The sequence below is a fragment of the Brachyhypopomus gauderio genome, chromosome 15 (genome assembly GCF_052324685.1).
Source record: "Brachyhypopomus gauderio isolate BG-103 chromosome 15, BGAUD_0.2, whole genome shotgun sequence".
Lineage (NCBI taxonomy): Eukaryota > Metazoa > Chordata > Actinopteri > Gymnotiformes > Hypopomidae > Brachyhypopomus > Brachyhypopomus gauderio.
Window position 1 is genome coordinate 17,124,640 of NC_135225.1, and position 19,045 is coordinate 17,143,684.

General features: G+C 48.2%; 1 protein-coding gene across 5 annotated transcripts in view; it reads left to right on the forward strand.

The window, feature by feature from the left end:
* Positions 1-19,045, forward strand: part of sos2 (son of sevenless homolog 2 (Drosophila)) — a 21,538-nt gene continuing 2,493 nt past the window's right edge. The window contains exons 1-24 of one of the 5 annotated variants that reach the window (XM_076975224.1): positions 3-1,078; positions 6,049-6,174; positions 6,298-6,429; positions 6,779-6,943; positions 7,104-7,307; positions 7,723-7,866; positions 8,386-8,496; positions 10,589-10,687; positions 12,979-13,106; positions 13,684-14,342; positions 14,539-14,620; positions 14,725-14,847; positions 14,944-15,056; positions 15,165-15,387; positions 15,552-15,671; positions 15,759-15,921; positions 16,067-16,184; positions 16,308-16,480; positions 16,707-16,823; positions 16,971-17,229; positions 17,380-17,418; positions 17,769-17,872; positions 18,588-19,003; positions 19,038-19,045. The exon at positions 19,038-19,045 is cut by the window's right edge and continues 2,487 nt beyond it. In XM_076975224.1, coding sequence (XP_076831339.1) covers positions 995-1,078; positions 6,049-6,174; positions 6,298-6,429; positions 6,779-6,943; positions 7,104-7,307; positions 7,723-7,866; positions 8,386-8,496; positions 10,589-10,687; positions 12,979-13,106; positions 13,684-14,342; positions 14,539-14,620; positions 14,725-14,847; positions 14,944-15,056; positions 15,165-15,387; positions 15,552-15,671; positions 15,759-15,921; positions 16,067-16,184; positions 16,308-16,480; positions 16,707-16,823; positions 16,971-17,229; positions 17,380-17,418; positions 17,769-17,872; positions 18,588-19,003; positions 19,038-19,045 — 3,910 coding nt within the window. In that variant the 5' untranslated portion in view covers positions 3-994. Of the gene's footprint in view, positions 1,079-6,048; positions 6,175-6,297; positions 6,430-6,778; positions 6,944-7,103; positions 7,308-7,722; positions 7,867-8,385; positions 8,497-10,588; positions 10,688-12,978; positions 13,107-13,683; positions 14,343-14,538; positions 14,621-14,724; positions 14,848-14,943; positions 15,057-15,164; positions 15,388-15,551; positions 15,672-15,758; positions 15,922-16,066; positions 16,185-16,307; positions 16,481-16,706; positions 16,824-16,970; positions 17,291-17,379; positions 17,419-17,768; positions 17,887-18,587 lie in introns of those variants that run through there. The other 4 variants (XM_076975225.1, XM_076975222.1, XR_013121402.1 and 1 more) reach the window with 4 other exon arrangements.

Here is a 19,045-nt window from a genome sequence, read left to right on the forward strand (position 1 = left end):
ATTGCAGCAGCAGTAGCAGCAGCAGCAGCAGCAGCAGCATTCACACTCAACAGGCGATCCCTCCCTTTGCGTCATTTGCGGGAAGTGCGCGCGCCGCCGGGACGCAGAGTGATCAAGTGTGTGGGGCCGTGATTCCGCCGACGAGAGAGAGCACACGGGCGCGGAACGGTGGAGTTGAAACGGGGATACGACGCTGCCAACCACAACAACAAGACAGCAGCGCACCGCTTTTCACTAGGGACGTAACGAATTTAACCCGAGAACATGTGATACGGAAATGGTCCCTGGAACACGTAAATGGACACGCTACGAAACATGACGGTTTTGTGCGTAAACATCGCCGAAGACGCTTTTCCTCCCGCGCTGAATGAAGACGCTCGTGGCGCGGCGCTCGCGCAGTGTCGAGGCCACGGAGGCGCTCGCACAGTCTCGAGGCCACAGAGGCGCTCGCGCCGCCAGATGTTGTGCTAGCCTGCCTTCTCGCTTCCACACACACACACGAGACAGAAGGAGCGGCGCGTTTGTGTTTCTACTTTAAGTACCGCATATGACATTTTCTTTGCCCACAGCTAAGCGTCTCTTCGTGGACATATCTGCTAGCTTGTTGTGCTACAGTGCTTGTGTTGGATGTTGGGTGGAAAAGCAAACCGACTAGCATTACCGTACCTTAGGCGGCTAACGCCAGCTAGCTAGCTACAGCCTCGGCTGCTCGCCAACCCGCCGCGGCGTCTCTTCACTTTTCCCGCCGCCTTTAACGTGGATATTTCACGAGCCGTGGAGCAGCAGGGGCGAAAAGTTTCGGACCGCGTTTATGTCGCGACGCGTGTGAATTCCATAATATTTATAGCTAGCTGTGTAGAGTTTGTCGTCCCCTCCTGTTAGCCGGTACAACTCCAGTCCTCCGTGATCGGTTCGACCCCCCCCCACACGGACCACAGGGGCCGATGTGGACAGTCCGGTCCCGGCCACGGCATCGCGAGGAGCCGCCGCAGGCATGCAGCCGCAGCAAGGCTATGATTTCTCCAGCGAAGAGAACAGCCCCAAATGGCGAGGCCTCTTCGTGCAAGCGCTGCGAAAGGTAACTACCGACCCTTCCAAACTTCTCTAAATGAATCCTCTCTAAATAAAGACGTGCATAATCTATGATGATGGTTAGAATATGTTTTGCGATTGTGGCATCGCTGTAAGTTTGTGGTTTAAATGGCTTGTGGTGAGATTCACAGTGACTGTGATGAACGCCACTAATTCCGTTTGACAACACGGGGCTCCTGCCGCCAGACGCCTACTGTCAGGACGAGGAGAGTGTCCGTACAGTCAGGACGAGGAAGGGTCTCATAGTGCTCTAGAGCAACAACTTTCTTATAATCTTGTCCTTCTTACTCTCTTTTTATAAGGTTTTTAAATATAAACCTTATCCTCTATATTTTTAAATGTTAACAGTGTGTTCTTTATGTCTTAAGCTATTGTGTTGGATGGAAGATGCTGTTAAAATATGAATGAGTATCTGCTCAGTATCACTAAATGAAGTGGCGCTGAGAACAGGTGCTTTTTGTGTGTGTGTGTGTGTGTGTGTGTGTGTGTGTGTTTCTACATGTTGCAACAAGTTTCTGTTTTTATACATTTGCTTATGGCAAAACAGTGAAACGGTGACGTCAAAACAGTCTTGACTCAGTGTGTGTGTCTGTCCTTTATTGACTCACTGTAAATGCTTGTTGTTTTTTCATGGAGGGGTTTCCCTCTGTTTAATGGGGAACTGGTAGCGTACTCATCACCATGTCAACGAGGGAGAACCAGAAACCAGGAGCCCATTAGCCTGTTAGTCACTCTGCTGATCGCTAGTGATTCATTATAGAATTTGGACAGTTTCGTTTTTTTATTGCTGTGTAAAATTAAAGGAGTGTGACCGGGATATCAGGTGTCGGCTTTTTGTTAGTAAATGAATATAAAATAATGATGATAGTTTGTTGTCTTAATTAGCTTTTAATAATTGTTTGCATGAGGAAAGAGGTCACAGAATTAGTATGGTAAATGATTATATAATTTTGTGTGCATGTGACTGCCTGTGTCACATGTTTTGGGACGTTGGGCATCGTTTCAGTTAATAGGAGAAAATGTACAGTTTATTCTTTTGTTAAAGTCACAGATGTTTTTGCCTCCTTGGCTCACCTATGCGTGAGGACTTGACCCCGCTAGCTCTGTAATTCAGGAGTGTGTATTTGTGGTCAACAACTGTATGATCCACCTGTGATGCTGCTGTCTTGTTCATGTCCTCAGTGTTCAGGAACGTAAAGCAAACCTCAGCGGTGTGTTCCCAGTGGCCCAAAGTGGCGTTGATCAGGACCTTCCTGCCCTGTGTAAACTGTGCGTGATTGGTGGTTAAACAAGTAGATGGTCGGGCTGATGCAGACAGCTCTGCCCTAGTCTAGGGCATTTGTGTATGTGTCAGAAGGTTGAAGTGGGTCACATAAAGACCACAGGTCGGTAAATGTCAGAAAACGCAAGTGTTTCGAATTTGAGCATTTAAGTAGGACCATTAGTCAGAGCAAAACACAGACTGCCTGCATGTATTTTATCAGCTGTATCTCATAGTGTTTAATGCATTCCGCCAGCGCACACAGACTCCAACACTCACTACTGCGCATGTTCACAAGGATATAGTGAAACCATCTGTGTGTTTGTGTGTGTAAGTGAGATAAAGAGATGGTGATGTAGATGATGTAATGCTTAGTGAGTCACATAATGACACATCATGCACACATGTGCTCATATTACTAGCAACCTGAGCATGCACACACATGCAGAGACGGAGAGAGTTAGGGTTAGTATAACCCTAGTTAGTTGTATTGGGGTCATGACTATACCAAGGCCTTTATTTACATTTTTGACGTATTTCAGACTCATTTTTCAGGATATTACTTGAAGCCTTAATGAGCATTAGCCTACTGCTTTGTGTAGAAGCAGAATTGTTAAGTAACTGCAGTCTTTAGACATTAAGACGCATGTATGTCTTAAAGTTGTGAACACACAGAAAAGATCTCTCCTGCTTTCTCTCTCTCTCTGTTCCTCTCATGTACTCCTCTCATCCCTCCATCTCTCCTGCTCTTTCTCTCTCTCTCTGTTCCTCTCATGTACTCCTCTCATCCCTCCATCTCTCCTGCTCTTTCTCTCTCTCTCTGTTCCTCTCATGTACTCCTCTCTCATCCCTCCATCTCTCCTGCTCTTTCTTCTCTCACATACCTCTGTTCCTCTCATGTACTCCTCTCTCATCCCTCCATCTCTCCTGCTCTTTCTTCTCTCACATACCTCTGTTCCTCTCATGTACTCCTCTCTCATCCCTCCATCTCTTCTGCTCTTTTCTGCTGATTCCTCCATCCTACATATCGATACCCCTCTGTTGCCATCTTCCCTCTTCCCTCTGTCCCAGGAGCCCAGCAAGTGTGTGTGTGTGTGTGTGTGTGTGTGTGTGTGTACATGTACATGCACAGGATGTCCCTGTGGAGTATCTCTCAGTGCTTAATGGAAGAAAGCCTGAAACCAGACACCAGTATGCAGACGGACTGTACTGCCCGCCTCTGTGTGTGTTTGTATATATAAATATATAAAACATTTGAGTCGGGGTATTGGGGACCCGTAGAGCTCCAAGTTAACCTAATTTGTTCCCCCTTTGTGATTGTTCTCTAGGTGGAGAGTGAGTGTTTTTACAGGTACCAACATTGAGATCAGATGTTCAATTAGGTGCAGTAGTCTTACTACAACACTGTCTCGACAGGACACCATATTTACTGTGTACTGTTAATGTACACAATTAACTAAATCCATGTAATATAATAGAATGACTTTAAAATAAGGCCCTGTGGAGCTGTATTTAGTCTGATGCTCCTGCGTAAGCTGGAAGTGCCTGAAATGTTCCTGTGCACCTTTCCCTCAACACGCAGGTCCTACTGTCTCTACCGTGCAGTCTAATGAAAGCCCAAATTAACAACTCTTGCAAAACGCAATTTGTGTAATCAGGAGTGCAAACAAGAATGTAAAACAACAATGCAGAATGAAAAAAACATTAGAACCAACATTCATCCCTTTCATCTCTGACAACACTGTGCCATCTTTTTCTTTGTACATATATTTTCTCTCTTGCTGTCTGCCTGATTCTCTCTCTCTCTCTCTCTCTCTCTCTCTCTCTCTCTCTCTCTCTCATATATGTGTCTCTCACACGTTAACTGTAGCATCTGAACTGACTGCATTCCTCCAGCAGGCCACATCCCTACAGGGGGAGAGGGAGAGGAGGGTGAGGCTCTGAGGTGAGGGATGGGGGAGGCGGAAGGTGGTGGCTTCTCCACCTCAGATGGTAGCAAAGATGAGCGCGTCTGCTGTGGCAGGCTGGGATAGTCGGGGCAGGTGTAGGTGCTCTGGAACGTTTATTTTCTCTGTTTCTGAAAAGTTACAATTTCGCACTCTTACCACTGAAAACGCCTTATAAATCAATTTGGGGAAAAGATAGATGAGCCTGTGCTGTCCAGGCACTATCAGAAATCTGAAGGATTCTTGGAATGTTTGACTATAAGGAATAATTCTGTGTGCTAAAGTTGGGAGCACACAAGTCCCAACCTGCTGTGTAGTAGCCCGAAGGTGTGTATCTGAGCCTGAGATGACACAGGAGCTGCTGTCATGCCAGCGATGAGGAATATAGGACCTTTCTGCTGTCTGCCTGCGTTTACACCTTCTGCCTCTTATGTGCTTGGTGTGTGTGTGTCACATTTAGTCTTTTTTTTAATGAATGATCACTAGCATTTCCACTGGGAATTGGGATCCAGATGGAATTCTAGGATTCTCTCCATACTGTTTTAAAAACATTTGCTGTGCTTTCATCCTTGAAGGGGTCTGCCTTTTGCTCTGTGAGTTGTGTAGATGAACTGTTCAGTGTTCAGGTCGTAGGTGTGTTCAGGTCGTGGGTCTCTCATGAGCCTTCTCTTGTCCCTGATGTTCAGTTTTAACAGCGTGCGCACTGTAGTGAGTGCGACGCTAAACACAAAAGGGTTGAGTTAACTTGACAACCGCAAGTGTTGAGCTAGACGGAACAGTGAACGGCAAATTACAATTGGAAATGGACCCAAAGAAAACAACTCCTGGCTAAACCAGTTACCTCACCATCAGGTCATGGGGCCATCATATCCGAGCAGATATATTTAAAGAGATATGCTGTCTTTATGTGACAGCATATCTCTTTAAATATATCTAATGTGATGTGTGACTGCTTATTTGTAGCAGAACAATTTAACCCAAGAATGAAACACCAGTGCAGTCTACATGTGTTTAATCCTCATGTTTGAGCAATGTTACAAAAATTCTTCTGTGGTACTACACACACACACAGCTGTATTGACGTAGTCCCCTTACTGTGGTACCACACACACACACACACACACACACACACACACACACACACACACACACACACACACACACACACCTGTATTGACGTGGCCCCCTTGCTGTGGTACCACACACACACACACCTGTATTGACGTGGCCCCCTTGCTGTGGTACCACACACACACACACCTGTATTGACGTGGTCCCCTTGTTGTGGTACCACACACACACACACACACACACCTGTATTGACGTGGCCCCCTTGCTGTGGTACCACACACACACACACACACACACACACCTGTATTGACGTGGTCCCCTTGCTGTGGTACCACACACACACACACACCTGTATTGACGTGGCCCCCTTGCTGTGGTACCACACACACACACACACACACCTGTATTGACGTGGTCCCCTTGCTGTGGTACCACACACACACACACACACACCTGTATTGACGTGGCCCCCTTGCTGTGGTACCACACACACACACACACCTTTATTGACGTGGCCCCCTTGCTGTGGTACCACACACACACACACACCTGTATTGACGTGGCCCCCTTGCTGTGGTACCACACACACACACACACCTGTATTGACGTGGCCCCCTTGCTGTGGTACCACACACACACACACACCTGTATTGACGTGGCCCCCTTGCTGTGGTGTAGGTGCAGCTGCAGGTACATCCCAACCTGTCTGCTAAAGAGGACGCGCTACAACACATAGAGGAGCTCATTCTGCAGCTACTCAACATGCTGTGTGTGAGCCAGCCCAGAACTGTGCCTGATGTTGAGGTACGTGTACACACACACACACACACACACACACACACACACAACTGCTCCATTACACAATGCTTTGTGTCTGTTTTTGTTTATTTATTTGTGGTGCGTGTCTTTGCGTGTGTGCGTACTCAGGAGCGCATCCAGAAAACGTTCCCGTACCCCATTGATAAATGGGCCATGTCTGACGCTCAGTCGGCCATAGAGAAACGCAAACGCAGGAACCCTCTACTGCTCCCTGTGGACAAGATCCACCCTTTACTGAAGGTACACGCACTGCTGTGTGAGGTGGAGACGTGGGCATCACCACCGTGTGCCACTCCAGTGCTGCATGAACGCAACACCGCTACACGCTGTAGTAATGCTGAGTGCTCGATGACGTGCGCTAGTGTACATGGAGGTCTTGCCTTACGAACATTGTCCTGTTCACTCCTACAGAGGAAACTGAGACATGGGTGCCACGCTTCCTACGTTCAAAGACTTTATTGTACATCTTTCCAGTTCTCAGATCTAGTGTTCAGTAGATCTCCACGTTAACTTGTGACATTATTGGTTTTCTCGTTCAGGACCTTGAGGCACATAACTGAGAACCCGATCATGTGTTTTTTCTCCATAGGAGGTTCTGGGCTATAAGATCGACTATCACGTCTCTCTCTACATCGTGGCTGTGCTGGAGTACATTTCAGCTGACATCCTCAAACTGGCGGGAAACTACGTGGGCAACATCCGGCACTACGAGATAAGCAGACAGGACATCAAAGTGTCCATGTGTGCAGACAAGGTGAGCGGTCTGCCTGGGAAATTCACATGTGACGTGTTCATTCAGAGCAACTGCTCATATCGACCTGATATTTGTGAATATGAGGCGTGTCTGTGTTTCTGGGTATGTGGGGCTGCTTTATTGTCCTGTTTGTGTTTGTCTGCATTTTGTTTGTCTGCAGGTGTTGATGGACATGTTTGACCAAGAGGAGGTGGGGTTGGTTTCGCAGGGCCCGGAGGAGGTCTCCTCGACCGGCGAACTGACCTACGATGACCTGGTGAGGCTGGAGATCGCAGAAGAGCGGCAGTACCTGCGTGAGCTCGACCTCATCATCAAAGTGTTCCGCAAGGCCTTCCTGTCCCAGCCCAAACTCTTCACCCCTCAGGTGAGGCTTCTTTAACTGTTTCATCATCTCTCCCCCCCCCCCCCCCCCCCCCCCCCCCCATAATAAGATCTTATTGGAAGCTTGCACCAAGTCCTTATGCGGGAGATGAGTCGGCCACTTGCTGGGACTCGAGCGGGTAAATTCCCAGCAGTGTGAGCAGGAGCACTCTCATGAGGAAGATGGCTTCCATGGCACATGTGTGTAGCCTCAGGCAGCGTGTGTGTGATTGCAGCCCTGTTCCTTTCTGCCTCCTTCCAGCTGCTGCAGAATTCCTTTAATACTCCATTAATGTCTTTGGGAACAGTCACAGGCAGAGCATCGGTGGTTCACAACATTACTGGCAATTCGGCACCTGTTTTAAACATCAGAAGTGAAGTGGAGAAATGTTTCTCTCTCTCTCTCTCTCTCTCTCTAGGATGTGGAGGTGGTGTTCAGTAATATTCTGGAGGTTCATGAGCTGACAGTGAAGCTCTTGGGTCTAATAGAAGATGCAGTGGAGATGACTGCAGATGGGAGTCCTCACCCTCTTGTTGGCAGCTGCTTTGAAGACCTTGCAGAGGTACTGTGTGTGTGTGTGTCTGTCTCCCGGGGACTGACGGACAGAGGTACTGTGTGTGTGTGTGTCTGTCTACAGTCTGTCTCCCGGGGACTGACGGACAGAGGTACACTGTGTGAGTGTGCGTGTGTGTGTGGAACTGACGGATGGACAGAGGTTCACTGTGTGTGTACTGGGTTCACTGGCCAGTGAAACTTCTGAATGTTCATGACTTTCCAAAGAGGGGCAGAAGTTCTGTGGGGCAGCTCTAACAGGCTGGGTTTTAGACCCAAGTTAGGTGTGAGGGAACATGTCACCCGTGAGCAGGTGGGTTCTAGCAGTCCAGGAGCTGGACACAGATGGCTTAAAAGGGCAAATGAGTCAATGAATAAACTGTATAGACTCGGTCATCTGATTCACATCCAGGAGTCTGACTTCATCAGGCATGTGTAAAACAACCCTTGAATATCTACATCTGACCACCATGTTATGACTTTAATGTCTTTAATGACTTGAATGGTTGTGTGTTTGTATTCTCTGCAGGAGCAGGCGTTTGACCCCTACGAGACACTCTCACAGGACATCCTGTCTAAAGAGTACCACGACCACTTCAACAATCTCATGTCCCGCCCTACTGTGGCACTGCACTTTCAGGTCATTACTACACACACATCTTTGATAGGCTCACTGGTATGTCAATCACAGCTGTGTGTGCCCCCCCCCCCCCCCAGTTCTCCTGCACTATAGTTCATGTGAGTAAATGTAGATGTTTATAAATAGCCCTCTGTGCCATGATGGAAGTTCAGTTTGTGTGCATGTGTATGTGATTCAAGATGGAGGCAGAGAATTTGTCTGTGGGCTGCTGCGATTCGTTGCCCCTACTGCTCTGTGTCTGTAGATTATTGATTATAGGGGGTTATCTTAGTGCAGGGGTCGGCAACCCAAAATGTTGAAAGAGCCATATTGGACCAAAAAAACAAAAAACAAATGTGTCTGGAGCCGCAAAAATTAAAAGCCTTATATAAGCCTTATAATGAAGGCAACACATGCTGTATGTATCTATATTAGCCTACCATCAAAATGAATGTTAGCTACAAATACGTAATGAGCATTCATGATTAAATGTTTATTCTCCCTGCAGTGTGTTCTGTAGAGAACGACGCACCACGTGACTGCTCTGTTGTAGGATGCCGCCTCAAGTTTAACTTCATTGCAATATTAATGAATTATGTTTCATTGATTTGATGAAATTAAAGAAATTCAATAAATCAGGGTTGCCAACTTTTCAAGATCACTTGGAGTGAGATTTGAACCTGGAGGGGGTGGCGAACATAAATTGTTACCGAGCGGGGTGTATAATGGACACAAATTAAGTATTATATCGCGATCGATCGATATCCAGTGGTTGGCGCCAGAGCGAACTAGTAACTCAATGAATCGTAGATGTGGATCAGAGGTAAATAAACTACATAGGTAAATAAACTAACGAGAAATCGGTTGTGTGGCGTGTGAGCGTGTGAAGACGGTCAAATGCGTGTGTCTCACGCTCAATACGTGAGAGTTGGCAACCCTGATAAATAAATCTGATTTTTGATGTCATTTTTATTTTTACGATTCGACAAAACAACAAAATGGAACGTGCATAACATGCCCCTTAGGCTATTTGGGCACTAAACAACCCGTTTAATGTGACTTCTGTTTTCGGACATCACTGGTCAGCTTCTCAACATCGGGCATGTAAGATGTAACTTTAATCTTGACGCAGGACTGCAAACTCTCATCTGTGAGGCGGGTGCGATATTTTCATTTGATGTAGTTCATGTTTGAAAATATCTGTTCGCACAGGTATGTTGATCCAAAGATGGATAATACCCCAAATGCATGTCTTCATGTTCCTATAATTGTCAGGAAGAGCATTCATGTGTCATAGACAAGTTTCTCGGGTGTTGGGAGGCTTTCAATTTCGCTCCATTTGTGGCTTTGGCCAAGTTGAGCTTTCTGGCGAGTGACGTCTTCAAGCTCGCCGCCGGTGTGTTTACAACAGCCACCTGCCTCATCTCGCCCTGCTAATAGAAACGTGCGTCGCAGGCTACGACACAAATCTTCGTTGAAATTTAGTTTCATTTATTCTACACATTCTTACAGCATTGGAAAACGTTAGGAATGTTGGTGTCATGTTTGTCTCCTACAAAAACTATATTAAAACAAAAAATATATTTCTCTCCCTCATCTTTTTACATTTTCAAACATTTTTGAAAAAGCTCCAGGGAGCCGCTAGGGCAGCGCCAAAGAGCCGCATGCGGCTCTAGAGCCGCGGGTTGCCGACCCCTGTCTTAGTGGGTGGGCGTGTTAAAGGGATACAGTGATCTCACTTGGGCACACATGTGTGCGCGCACACACCTACACACCTAGTCTCCTACTCAGATTACTGTCCACTCCACCAGAGATAGATCTAACCCCACCTTCTGTGTGTGCGTATTTGTGTGCATATGTGTGTGTGTGTTTGTTTGTTTGCTTGTTTGTCGTGTGTGTGTGTGTGTGTGTTTGTTTGTTTGCTTGTTTGTCGTGTGTGTGTGTGTGTGTTTGTTTGTTTGCTTGTTTATTGTCGTGTGTGTGTGTGTGTGTGTGTGTGTGTGTGTGTGTGTGTGTGTGTTTGTTTGCTTGCTTGCTTGTTTATTGTCGTGTGTGTGTGTGTGTGTGTGTGTGTGTGTGTGTGTGTGTGTGTGTGTGTGTGTGTGTGTTACAGTCCATTGCTGAGGGTTTTAAAGAGGCCGTTCAGTATGTTCTGCCTCAGCTGATGATGGTCCCTGTCTACCACTGCATGCACTACTTTGAACTGCTGCAGGTCAGTATCTCACGTGCTTCAATATTATCACACATTTATTCACACGAACTGTGATGAGGGTAGATTTATAACAGTAATTCAAACTAACTGTGATGAGGGTAGATTTATAACAGTAATTCAAACTAACTGTGATGAGGGTAGATTTATAACAGTAATTCAAACTAACTGTGATGAGGGTAGATTTATAACAGTAATTCAAACTAACTGTGATGAGGGTAGACTTATAACAGTAATTCAAACTAACTGTGATGAGGGTAGACTTATAACAGTAATTCAAACTAACTGTGATGAGGGTAGACTTCTAGGTCAGTATTGATTCAGTCGGTTTCCTCACTTCAGGTGTTTACATTTTGGAGGTTTTCACATCTAAGGGTTCAAATGTTGCACTCTGGCCTGCTGCTGACACTGAGGTTCATAACGCAGCAGGGCTCTGATGGCCCAGTCTACAAATGTTGTAGTTAACAGTATTAATTGACAATTTTAAAGACGGACAAAAGGGGATTGTGAAAATGAACAGAACAGATTATGATGATGACAATATGGTAATGAGTAAGCCTCATCTTGCAGGTGAAAAACATCAAGTGTGCTTATAAATCAAAGCCAGAACAGCTACTGATTGGTCCAGAGTTTTTTGTTTTTTTAAATTATGCAAGGTCATGATGTGAATAATGGATCAAATAACCTATGGCTGTAATTTTTCTTGGGCTCAAAACATCAAACATTGGGACTGGATGGACCTACAAGAAAATGACTAGAAAACTACTCATGAGAAATTATTGCTTTTAATTTTTTAGAACCGTATGAGTGCTAGTCGTTTCTTTCTTAAAGGGTGGTTTTCAAACTGGGAGAATATATTACTAATCTGTGTTCGGAGCTTTAAGCCACAGCCCGTCTCTTAGTATGCAGATATTTGACCTCCTTCTCCTCCAAATCATCACATTTATCCTGCAGGCTAGTGACTTGCTTCCAGTGTGTAGAGTGTACGGAGGTCTCTCTATGGAGCTGATGCACCACGCTCCCAGTTCAGTGGTCTTCACTGTATCCAGCTCTGAGCAAAGTAGCACGATGCTATTAAGTTCTGTTTTCAGCAGCCTGCGGTTTTTTTCTCCCCATATCTTTAATTTCTCCAACAAGCGTGGTCTTAACTCTGAGTGTGGAAGTGTCCTCACAGGAACCCTCCATGTTTGCCCTGTCTGCCTGCTTGTCTGTGCCATGCTACTAAGCCATGTTCTTGTATTGTCACTAGTGGTGGGCCGTTAACGGCGGTCGTTAATTTGATACTCTTATCGGGCGATATAAAAATTATCGCCGTTAATCTATTCTTAAAGTTGGGTTGGGAACTGGGTCAAAATAGGTAAGCAAACTATGATGACATTCACCTTGATAGTTTAGTTCGGCTGTATTCCTAACCAAATTGCACAGTAGGGGCGAGAACGAGTTTTTAAACCTGTGAATTACAAATCGTACGTGTTTTTACATGGATGCAGCCATGAAGTCGCCAGGTTTGCTTCATGGAAAATTCATGTTTAGGAACGTAAAGTGTTAACGGAGCGGAGCTCGGAGCGGTCGTTTTCTGTATGGTCCTAGCGCTAGATTCGTCGCTATTTAAATATTTCTTTTTAACCGTTAAAACTACAGAGGACCAAAACCGGCTTTTGAAAATTACGTCCGTGAGGTTAAATGTACTAAATGTTGGCTTACATTTCAAATATCATGTTTAGCTGAATAAACATGTTATTTAATGTACAGTATGTAGGCTTACAAATTCATGTTTAACTGAATAAACCGTTGAACACGGTAGCCTCCATTTTATTGAGCATGATTTTTTTTCTTCAAGTATCAAAGTAGAACAGCTTCAACAGTCATTGATGCATTTTGGAAACAGGAGATGAGCCCCTGGTCTAATGCACCCTCTGTATTAAGAAACCCTATCTCAAAAACTGACTTTTAGTCATTACTTGGGTAGCACGCATATGAGCCATTTTAATATATATTAATCTAGATTAATTTCAAGATTTCAGTGAGATTAATCTAGATTAAAAAAATTAATCTATGCCCACCCCTAATTGTCACACATTTTTGCCAATTTATGTGCGAGTACGAAATAAACTAATATGCGTGTCCATCCTAAAATTGTGAGTCTATCATAGGGGTTTGTCCTGTCGGACACAGAGAGCTCTCTATATAAACATGAACACAGCCGACCCCACGCCTCCGCACCCCACTGTACGCGCATTTGTGCCTCTTTCTTGGTGAACATCTCCATTAATGTTGGACCTGGTTCCCCACAGCAACTGCAGGAGCGGAGTGAGGACCAGGACGACAGGGAGTGTTTGAAACAAGCCCAGACTGCCCTGCTCATCCTACAGAGTAGCATAGACCGTATCTACACCAAACACCAGCCACGCCGTAAACCTGGGTAACAAACACACACACACACACACACACACATTCTCAATCCCTCATCTTAAACCTGGGTAACACACACACACACACACACACACACACATACACACATCCTCAATCCCTCATCTTAAACCTGGGTAACACACACACACACACACACACACACACACCCTCAATTCCTCATCTTAAACCTGGGTAACACACACACGCTCACACACACACCCACCATCCCTCAATCCTTCATCTTAAACCTGGGTAACACACAGCCTTACAGATCCTCAACCCCCAAACCCCTGACTCTAAACCTGGGTAACTAACACCTAAACACACACCATGAAACAACCTCCCACCCCAAACAGCCAAACACCAATTCTAAACCTCACACACAACCTCCACACCAACCCCCCCCAATACTAAACTTCTAAACCTGGGGAACTTTACATGTTACCTGGTTTAGACTAGGACAGTAAACACACCCTCCACCACACAAGCAAACGTACACACACACACACACACCATCACACATCCTCAACCGCACGAGGGCAGCGAGAATGACACGCCCCTCCGTCCCGTGTGTCCCCGCCCCTCAGAGAGCCTCTGTACCGCCTGTACAACCGGCCGGCGCGCAGCAAGCAGCTGGCCATCAAGCGCATGAACGACATCCAGCGGAGCATCGATGGCTGGGAGGGCCGGGACATCGGCCAGTGCTGCAGCCAGTTCATCCTGGAGGGCCCGCTGCTCCGCGCCGGGGCCAAACACGAGCGCCACAACTTCCTGTTCGACGGCCTGATGGTCAGCTGCAAGGCCTGCCAGGGCTCCCGGCTGCCCGGGGCGGGCAGCGGCGCCGACTACCGCCTGAAGGAGAAGTTCGTGCTGCGCAAGCACCGCGTAGTGGACCGGGAGGACGCCGGGGAGCTGCGGGCCGCCTTCGAGCTGCTGGCGGGCCGGGACGAGCCCGGCGCCGTCTTCTGCGCACGCTCGCCCGAGGAGAAGGCGGCCTGGATGGCGGCGCTGGTGGCCCTGCAGTGCCGGCCCACGTTGGAGCGCATGCTGGACGCGGAGCTGCAGCGGGAGGAGCAGGCCCAGCCCCTGCGCCTCCCCGCACCCCACTTCTACCGCTTCACCGTGCGCGACGCAGAGGACAACATCGTGTTCGAGGAGCACACGCAGAGCAAGACGGGCATCCCCATCATCCGGGCCGGCACCGTGGACAAGCTCATAGAGCGCCTCACCTACCACATGTACGCAGGTGAGGCGCGCCACACGCAACCACACTCCCTCCGCCGGGCGGCCCGTGGCTTTGGCGGAGCGGTGGAGCCCCCTGCTGTCTCAGAACCGTTCTTTTCCAGGGTTTGGGTTCGTTTGGGGCAGTCTCTTAATGTGGTGTTGGGGTGAGAGATGTTCTTTCCTGACCGTTCCTGACCTTTCCTTTTTTTCCCTCACAGATCCAAACTTTGTACGCACTTTCTTGACAACATACCGTTCCTTCTGCAAACCACAGGACCTCCTCACACTACTCATTGAACGGTAAATGCGTAAACACGTGTGTATATATATACACACACACACACACACACACACTCATTTTAGTTCTCGTATTCAGTGTGGCTTGAATCCTCTTGATTCTCCAGGATTGAGATACCGGAGCCAGAGCAGTTTGATGCAGACCTCCAGGCACTGTGGAACGGGGATCAGCCAATGGCAGCCGAGCTCCAGAGATTTCGTAGAGAATACGTGCAACCCGTTCAGCTCAGGTACACGGCACGTGAAGATACAACGGATTACGTCTAGTCCCACATAGTGCTCCACGCGTGCTTGCCTGTACTCATGTCTGTGTTCGACTCGTTCAGGGTTCTGAATGTGTTCCGTCAGTGGGTGGAGCATCATTTCTATGACTTTGAGAATGATCCAGAATTACGCTGTAGGCTAGAGGACTACATCTCCAACACCCTACAGCTCCGAGGTACATTCACACCCTGCACCGCACTCGGAGTTATAATCACACCCAGCCACATGTACCCCGTCATCAAGGACGCCTGTCTGCGTGTGTAATTGGTCTCCGTTGGTGTAGGCAAGTCCATGCGGAAATGGGTGGAGTCCATTAACAAGATAATCAAGCGCAAGATGCAGACGCAGCATAACGGCGTGAGCCACAGCATTACCTTCGAGAACCCCCCGCTGCCCATCGAATGGCACATCAGTCGGCCGGGTCAGATCGACACCTTTGACCTGATGACACTTCACCCCATCGAGATCGCCCGCCAGCTCACGCTGCTGGAGTCTGACCTCTACAGGTGAGATTCACCACGTCAGGTCAGGAGATGAGGTCTCTGTTCTTCTGATGTGGTTTTACATCATTACGTTCCTTCTCATTTCTAAGGCAGGTCTCTGTAAAAAAAAGATGATAATCAATTTCATGTTAATACAACCCAAATTCAGATGTTTTGTTTGTGTACAGGGCCGTTCGTCCATCTGAGTTGGTGGGCAGTGTGTGGACTAAAGACGATAAGGAGAAGAACTCCCCGAACCTGCTCAGGATGATCCGACACACCACCAACCTCACTCTGTGGTTTGAGAAGTGAGTTAACAGGTCACCCAAGTGCATCATGGGACATGTAGTTCTCTTATGACACGTGCATGCTTGCTTTCCCTGTGTGTGTCGCAGGTGTATAGTAGAGGCTGAGAACCTGGACGAGCGAGTGGCTGTGTTCACGCGTATTATTGAGATCCTGCAGGTGTTCCAGGAGCTGAACAACTTCAATGGTGTTCTGGAAATTGTCAGTGCCATCAACTCAGTGCCTGTTTACCGCCTGGACCACACCTTTGAGGTGACTGATCAAACCTGTAATACAATCACATACTTGTTCACTCATACACCAGTATTCCTTTCTCACCTGTCCTGAGGTTCTAAAAGGTGTGTGTGCATGTGTGCACGTGTGCAATATGTATCCGTGTGTGTGTGTGTGTGCGCAGGCTGTTCCAGAGAGAAAGAGAAGGATTCTTGAAGAAGCAGTCGAGCTCAGTCAGGATCACTTCAAAAAATACCTAGCCAAGCTCAAATCCATCAACCCACCCTGCGTGCCTTTCTTTGGTAATTGAATGTGCTTGTGTGTGTGTGTGTGAGTGCACGAGTGTTTGTGCGTGTGCTCACTAGGCTGCCAGTACAGACAGCAGTGTTGTGGTGTTGTTGGTGTAACTGTGCGCGTGTTTGCAGGTATCTACCTGACTAACATCCTCAAGACGGAGGAAGGGAACCCTGACTTCCTGAAGCGTCACAGCAAAGAGCTGATCAACTTCAGTAAGAGGCGGAAAGTGGCGGAGATTACTGGGGAGATCCAGCAGTACCAGAACCAGCCGTACTGCCTGCGTGTGGAATACGACATGAGGGTGTGTTACTCACACTCTTTACTCTTCATCTAACTGTGTGTGTGTGCGTGCTTGTGTGTGTGCACCTGTGTGTGTTGTCCTTATCTCATGTTTATCTTGTCTTAGCCTATGTGAATGTGCGTGGTTTTATCTCATCTGTGTGTGTGTGTGTGTGTGTGTGTGTGTGTGTGTGTGTGTGTGTGTGCGCATTAATGCTTGTGTGTGCGTTGTGTGTTCTTGGTTGCAGAAGTTCTTTGAGAATCTGAACCCCATGGACAGCATGAGTGAAAAGGAGTTTTCCGACTACCTGTTCAACAAGTCTCAGGAGATAGAACCACGTAACTGCAAACAACCTCCACGCTTCGTGAGTGCCTTCATCACAGCAGAGTGGTGCAGGAGTGACACACACACACACACACACACACACACACACACACACACACACACACACACACACACACCTTCGTACCCCTGACTCCCACTATTGTGTGTGTTCTCCATGAACCTGTAGCCCAGGAAGACGTCGTACAGTCTGAAGTCCCCGGGCATCCGTCCTGTGCGGCAGGCGTTGGGGAGTAGCGGGACCATGCGTGGTCACCCCGTACCCCTGGAGAGGGAACCGCCCCACAAGATCACCTTCAGGAGCATCGCTGAGACGGAGGCGGAGAGCACGATGTCCCTGCCCACCTCTCCCAACACGCCCACGCCCCCCCAGTCGGCCAGCTCCGACAACACCGTCTTCGTGGAGCCCGACCTCTCCAGCTCCTGTGGTGAGGGGGGGGGGCCGCACACTTTATTGGCACTTGAGTGCAGACCCAAATACATCCACTGGTGAGATCTTAAGTGGCATGTGTGTTTCTGTTTGTGTGCTTGCGTGTGTGTGTGTGTGTGTGTGCGTGTGTGTTTGTTTCTCTATACAGGTAGCACTATATTAACTTCTGTAATGCCGCGCCCTTCCAGTAAGTGTGAGCTGTGGTGGTTGGGGGTGTTTATGGTGGGAGTGTTCTTGCAGGTGGGGGGCTTTTCCCTGACTGTGCTGTACTCCTCTTCAGATATATTGAGGTTTCATTGGATTCTTTCTTCTTTTTTTGTACCTCTATTCCTCCCAAATGTCTCTCTACTTCTGGTAATCGTATATTCCTTCCAGGAACTAGCAAGGACCTCATGAATATTTATTCTTCCCTGTTTCTCTTCTGTTTTTCAGTAGTTGACTTAGTGAAAATATGAACCTGTTGATGTACTCTGATTGGTATTTGTGTGTGTGTGTGTGTGTGTGTGTGTGTGTGTGTGTGTGTGGTGTTGACTGCAGAGTCCCACTCTGTCTCATGTGGCAGTCTGCATCAGCTGGGAGACGAACCTCTCAAGCCTCCACCATTACCCCCACGCAGGAAAGACACGTTCTCGGAGAGCAAGGTAGCACATTCACGCACACATAAACACACTCATGCACAGTAGTGTTAGTGCAGCAGAAAAGCTAACAGAGACTCACTAAACAGATGGATCACGCAGAGATAACGGAGTCTCTACTGCAGCTAGAAGATCAAGTGCAGATTGTTTACATTCAGCTGTTAAATAAGAGCCGAGAGCCATCGGAGGTTCAGCTGGACGGGTGTGTCACTAGAATCAGCTGTTGATGGGACGCCAAGTGGGGCAAAGTCAGTTTTTATCTTTCGTTTTGTCTTTGAAGAACTGAACTATTCCATGATTTAACCAAGCAGGAGTCATCAGTAGACACACAGCTAATGGCCAAGAAAACCATTTTGGGCCTAGAACCGGTACAATGAACAAAGAGTGCAGTTTGTAAAGACCCGTGTGGAGTCTTTACTCAGAGAGGAGCGTGCAGATGAGACCCGTCTGCTCTGGTACTGGGGCGACATCCGCATGCACAGAGATGAACCTAATGCACTTCAGCCATTATAAAGAGACAGAATTATATCACGACTAGAGCGTTTCTTGGCCGTTCAGAGGAATGAAGATGATCTGCTGAATAACACATTAACTCAGCAGCAGACCATGTGCTCCTCAATTACGTCTGTGGGCCCTGTGCAATAAATGCAATTGAAATGGTGCATCATTTAGCTTGTGTTAATGACATCTCTGATCTATTGTTGTTTGTGCGTGTGCATAGCTGAGCTCCAGGTCTGACAACCCTCCTGCCGTCCCGCCCCGGTTACCGCCTCCCGTCCCTCGCCTGCAGCCCCGGGTCGCCGTGTCGACGGACGGCCCCCTGCCGAGCCCTCCCCCGCCCCCGCCCCGCGACCCCATCCCGGACGCGCTGCCCCCTGTGCCCCAGCGGCCACAGGAGAGCTTCATCAACTACCCTCTCAGCTCCACCGCCTCGCCCGTCGGCCGCATCCACTGGGATTTCAGCAGCACGCCCACGTCGCCCTGCACCCCGCCGGGCACGCCCTCGCCCCGCCTCCCGCCCCCGCCGGGCACGCCCCGCCTCCCGCCCCCGCCGGGCACGCCCTCGCCCCGCCTCCCGCCCCCCGCCGGGCACGCCCTCGCCCCGCGTGCCCCGCCGCTCCTGCCCCCTCAGTGCCAGCCAGACCAGCCTGTACCACCTGTCCCTCCCCAGCGTGGCTC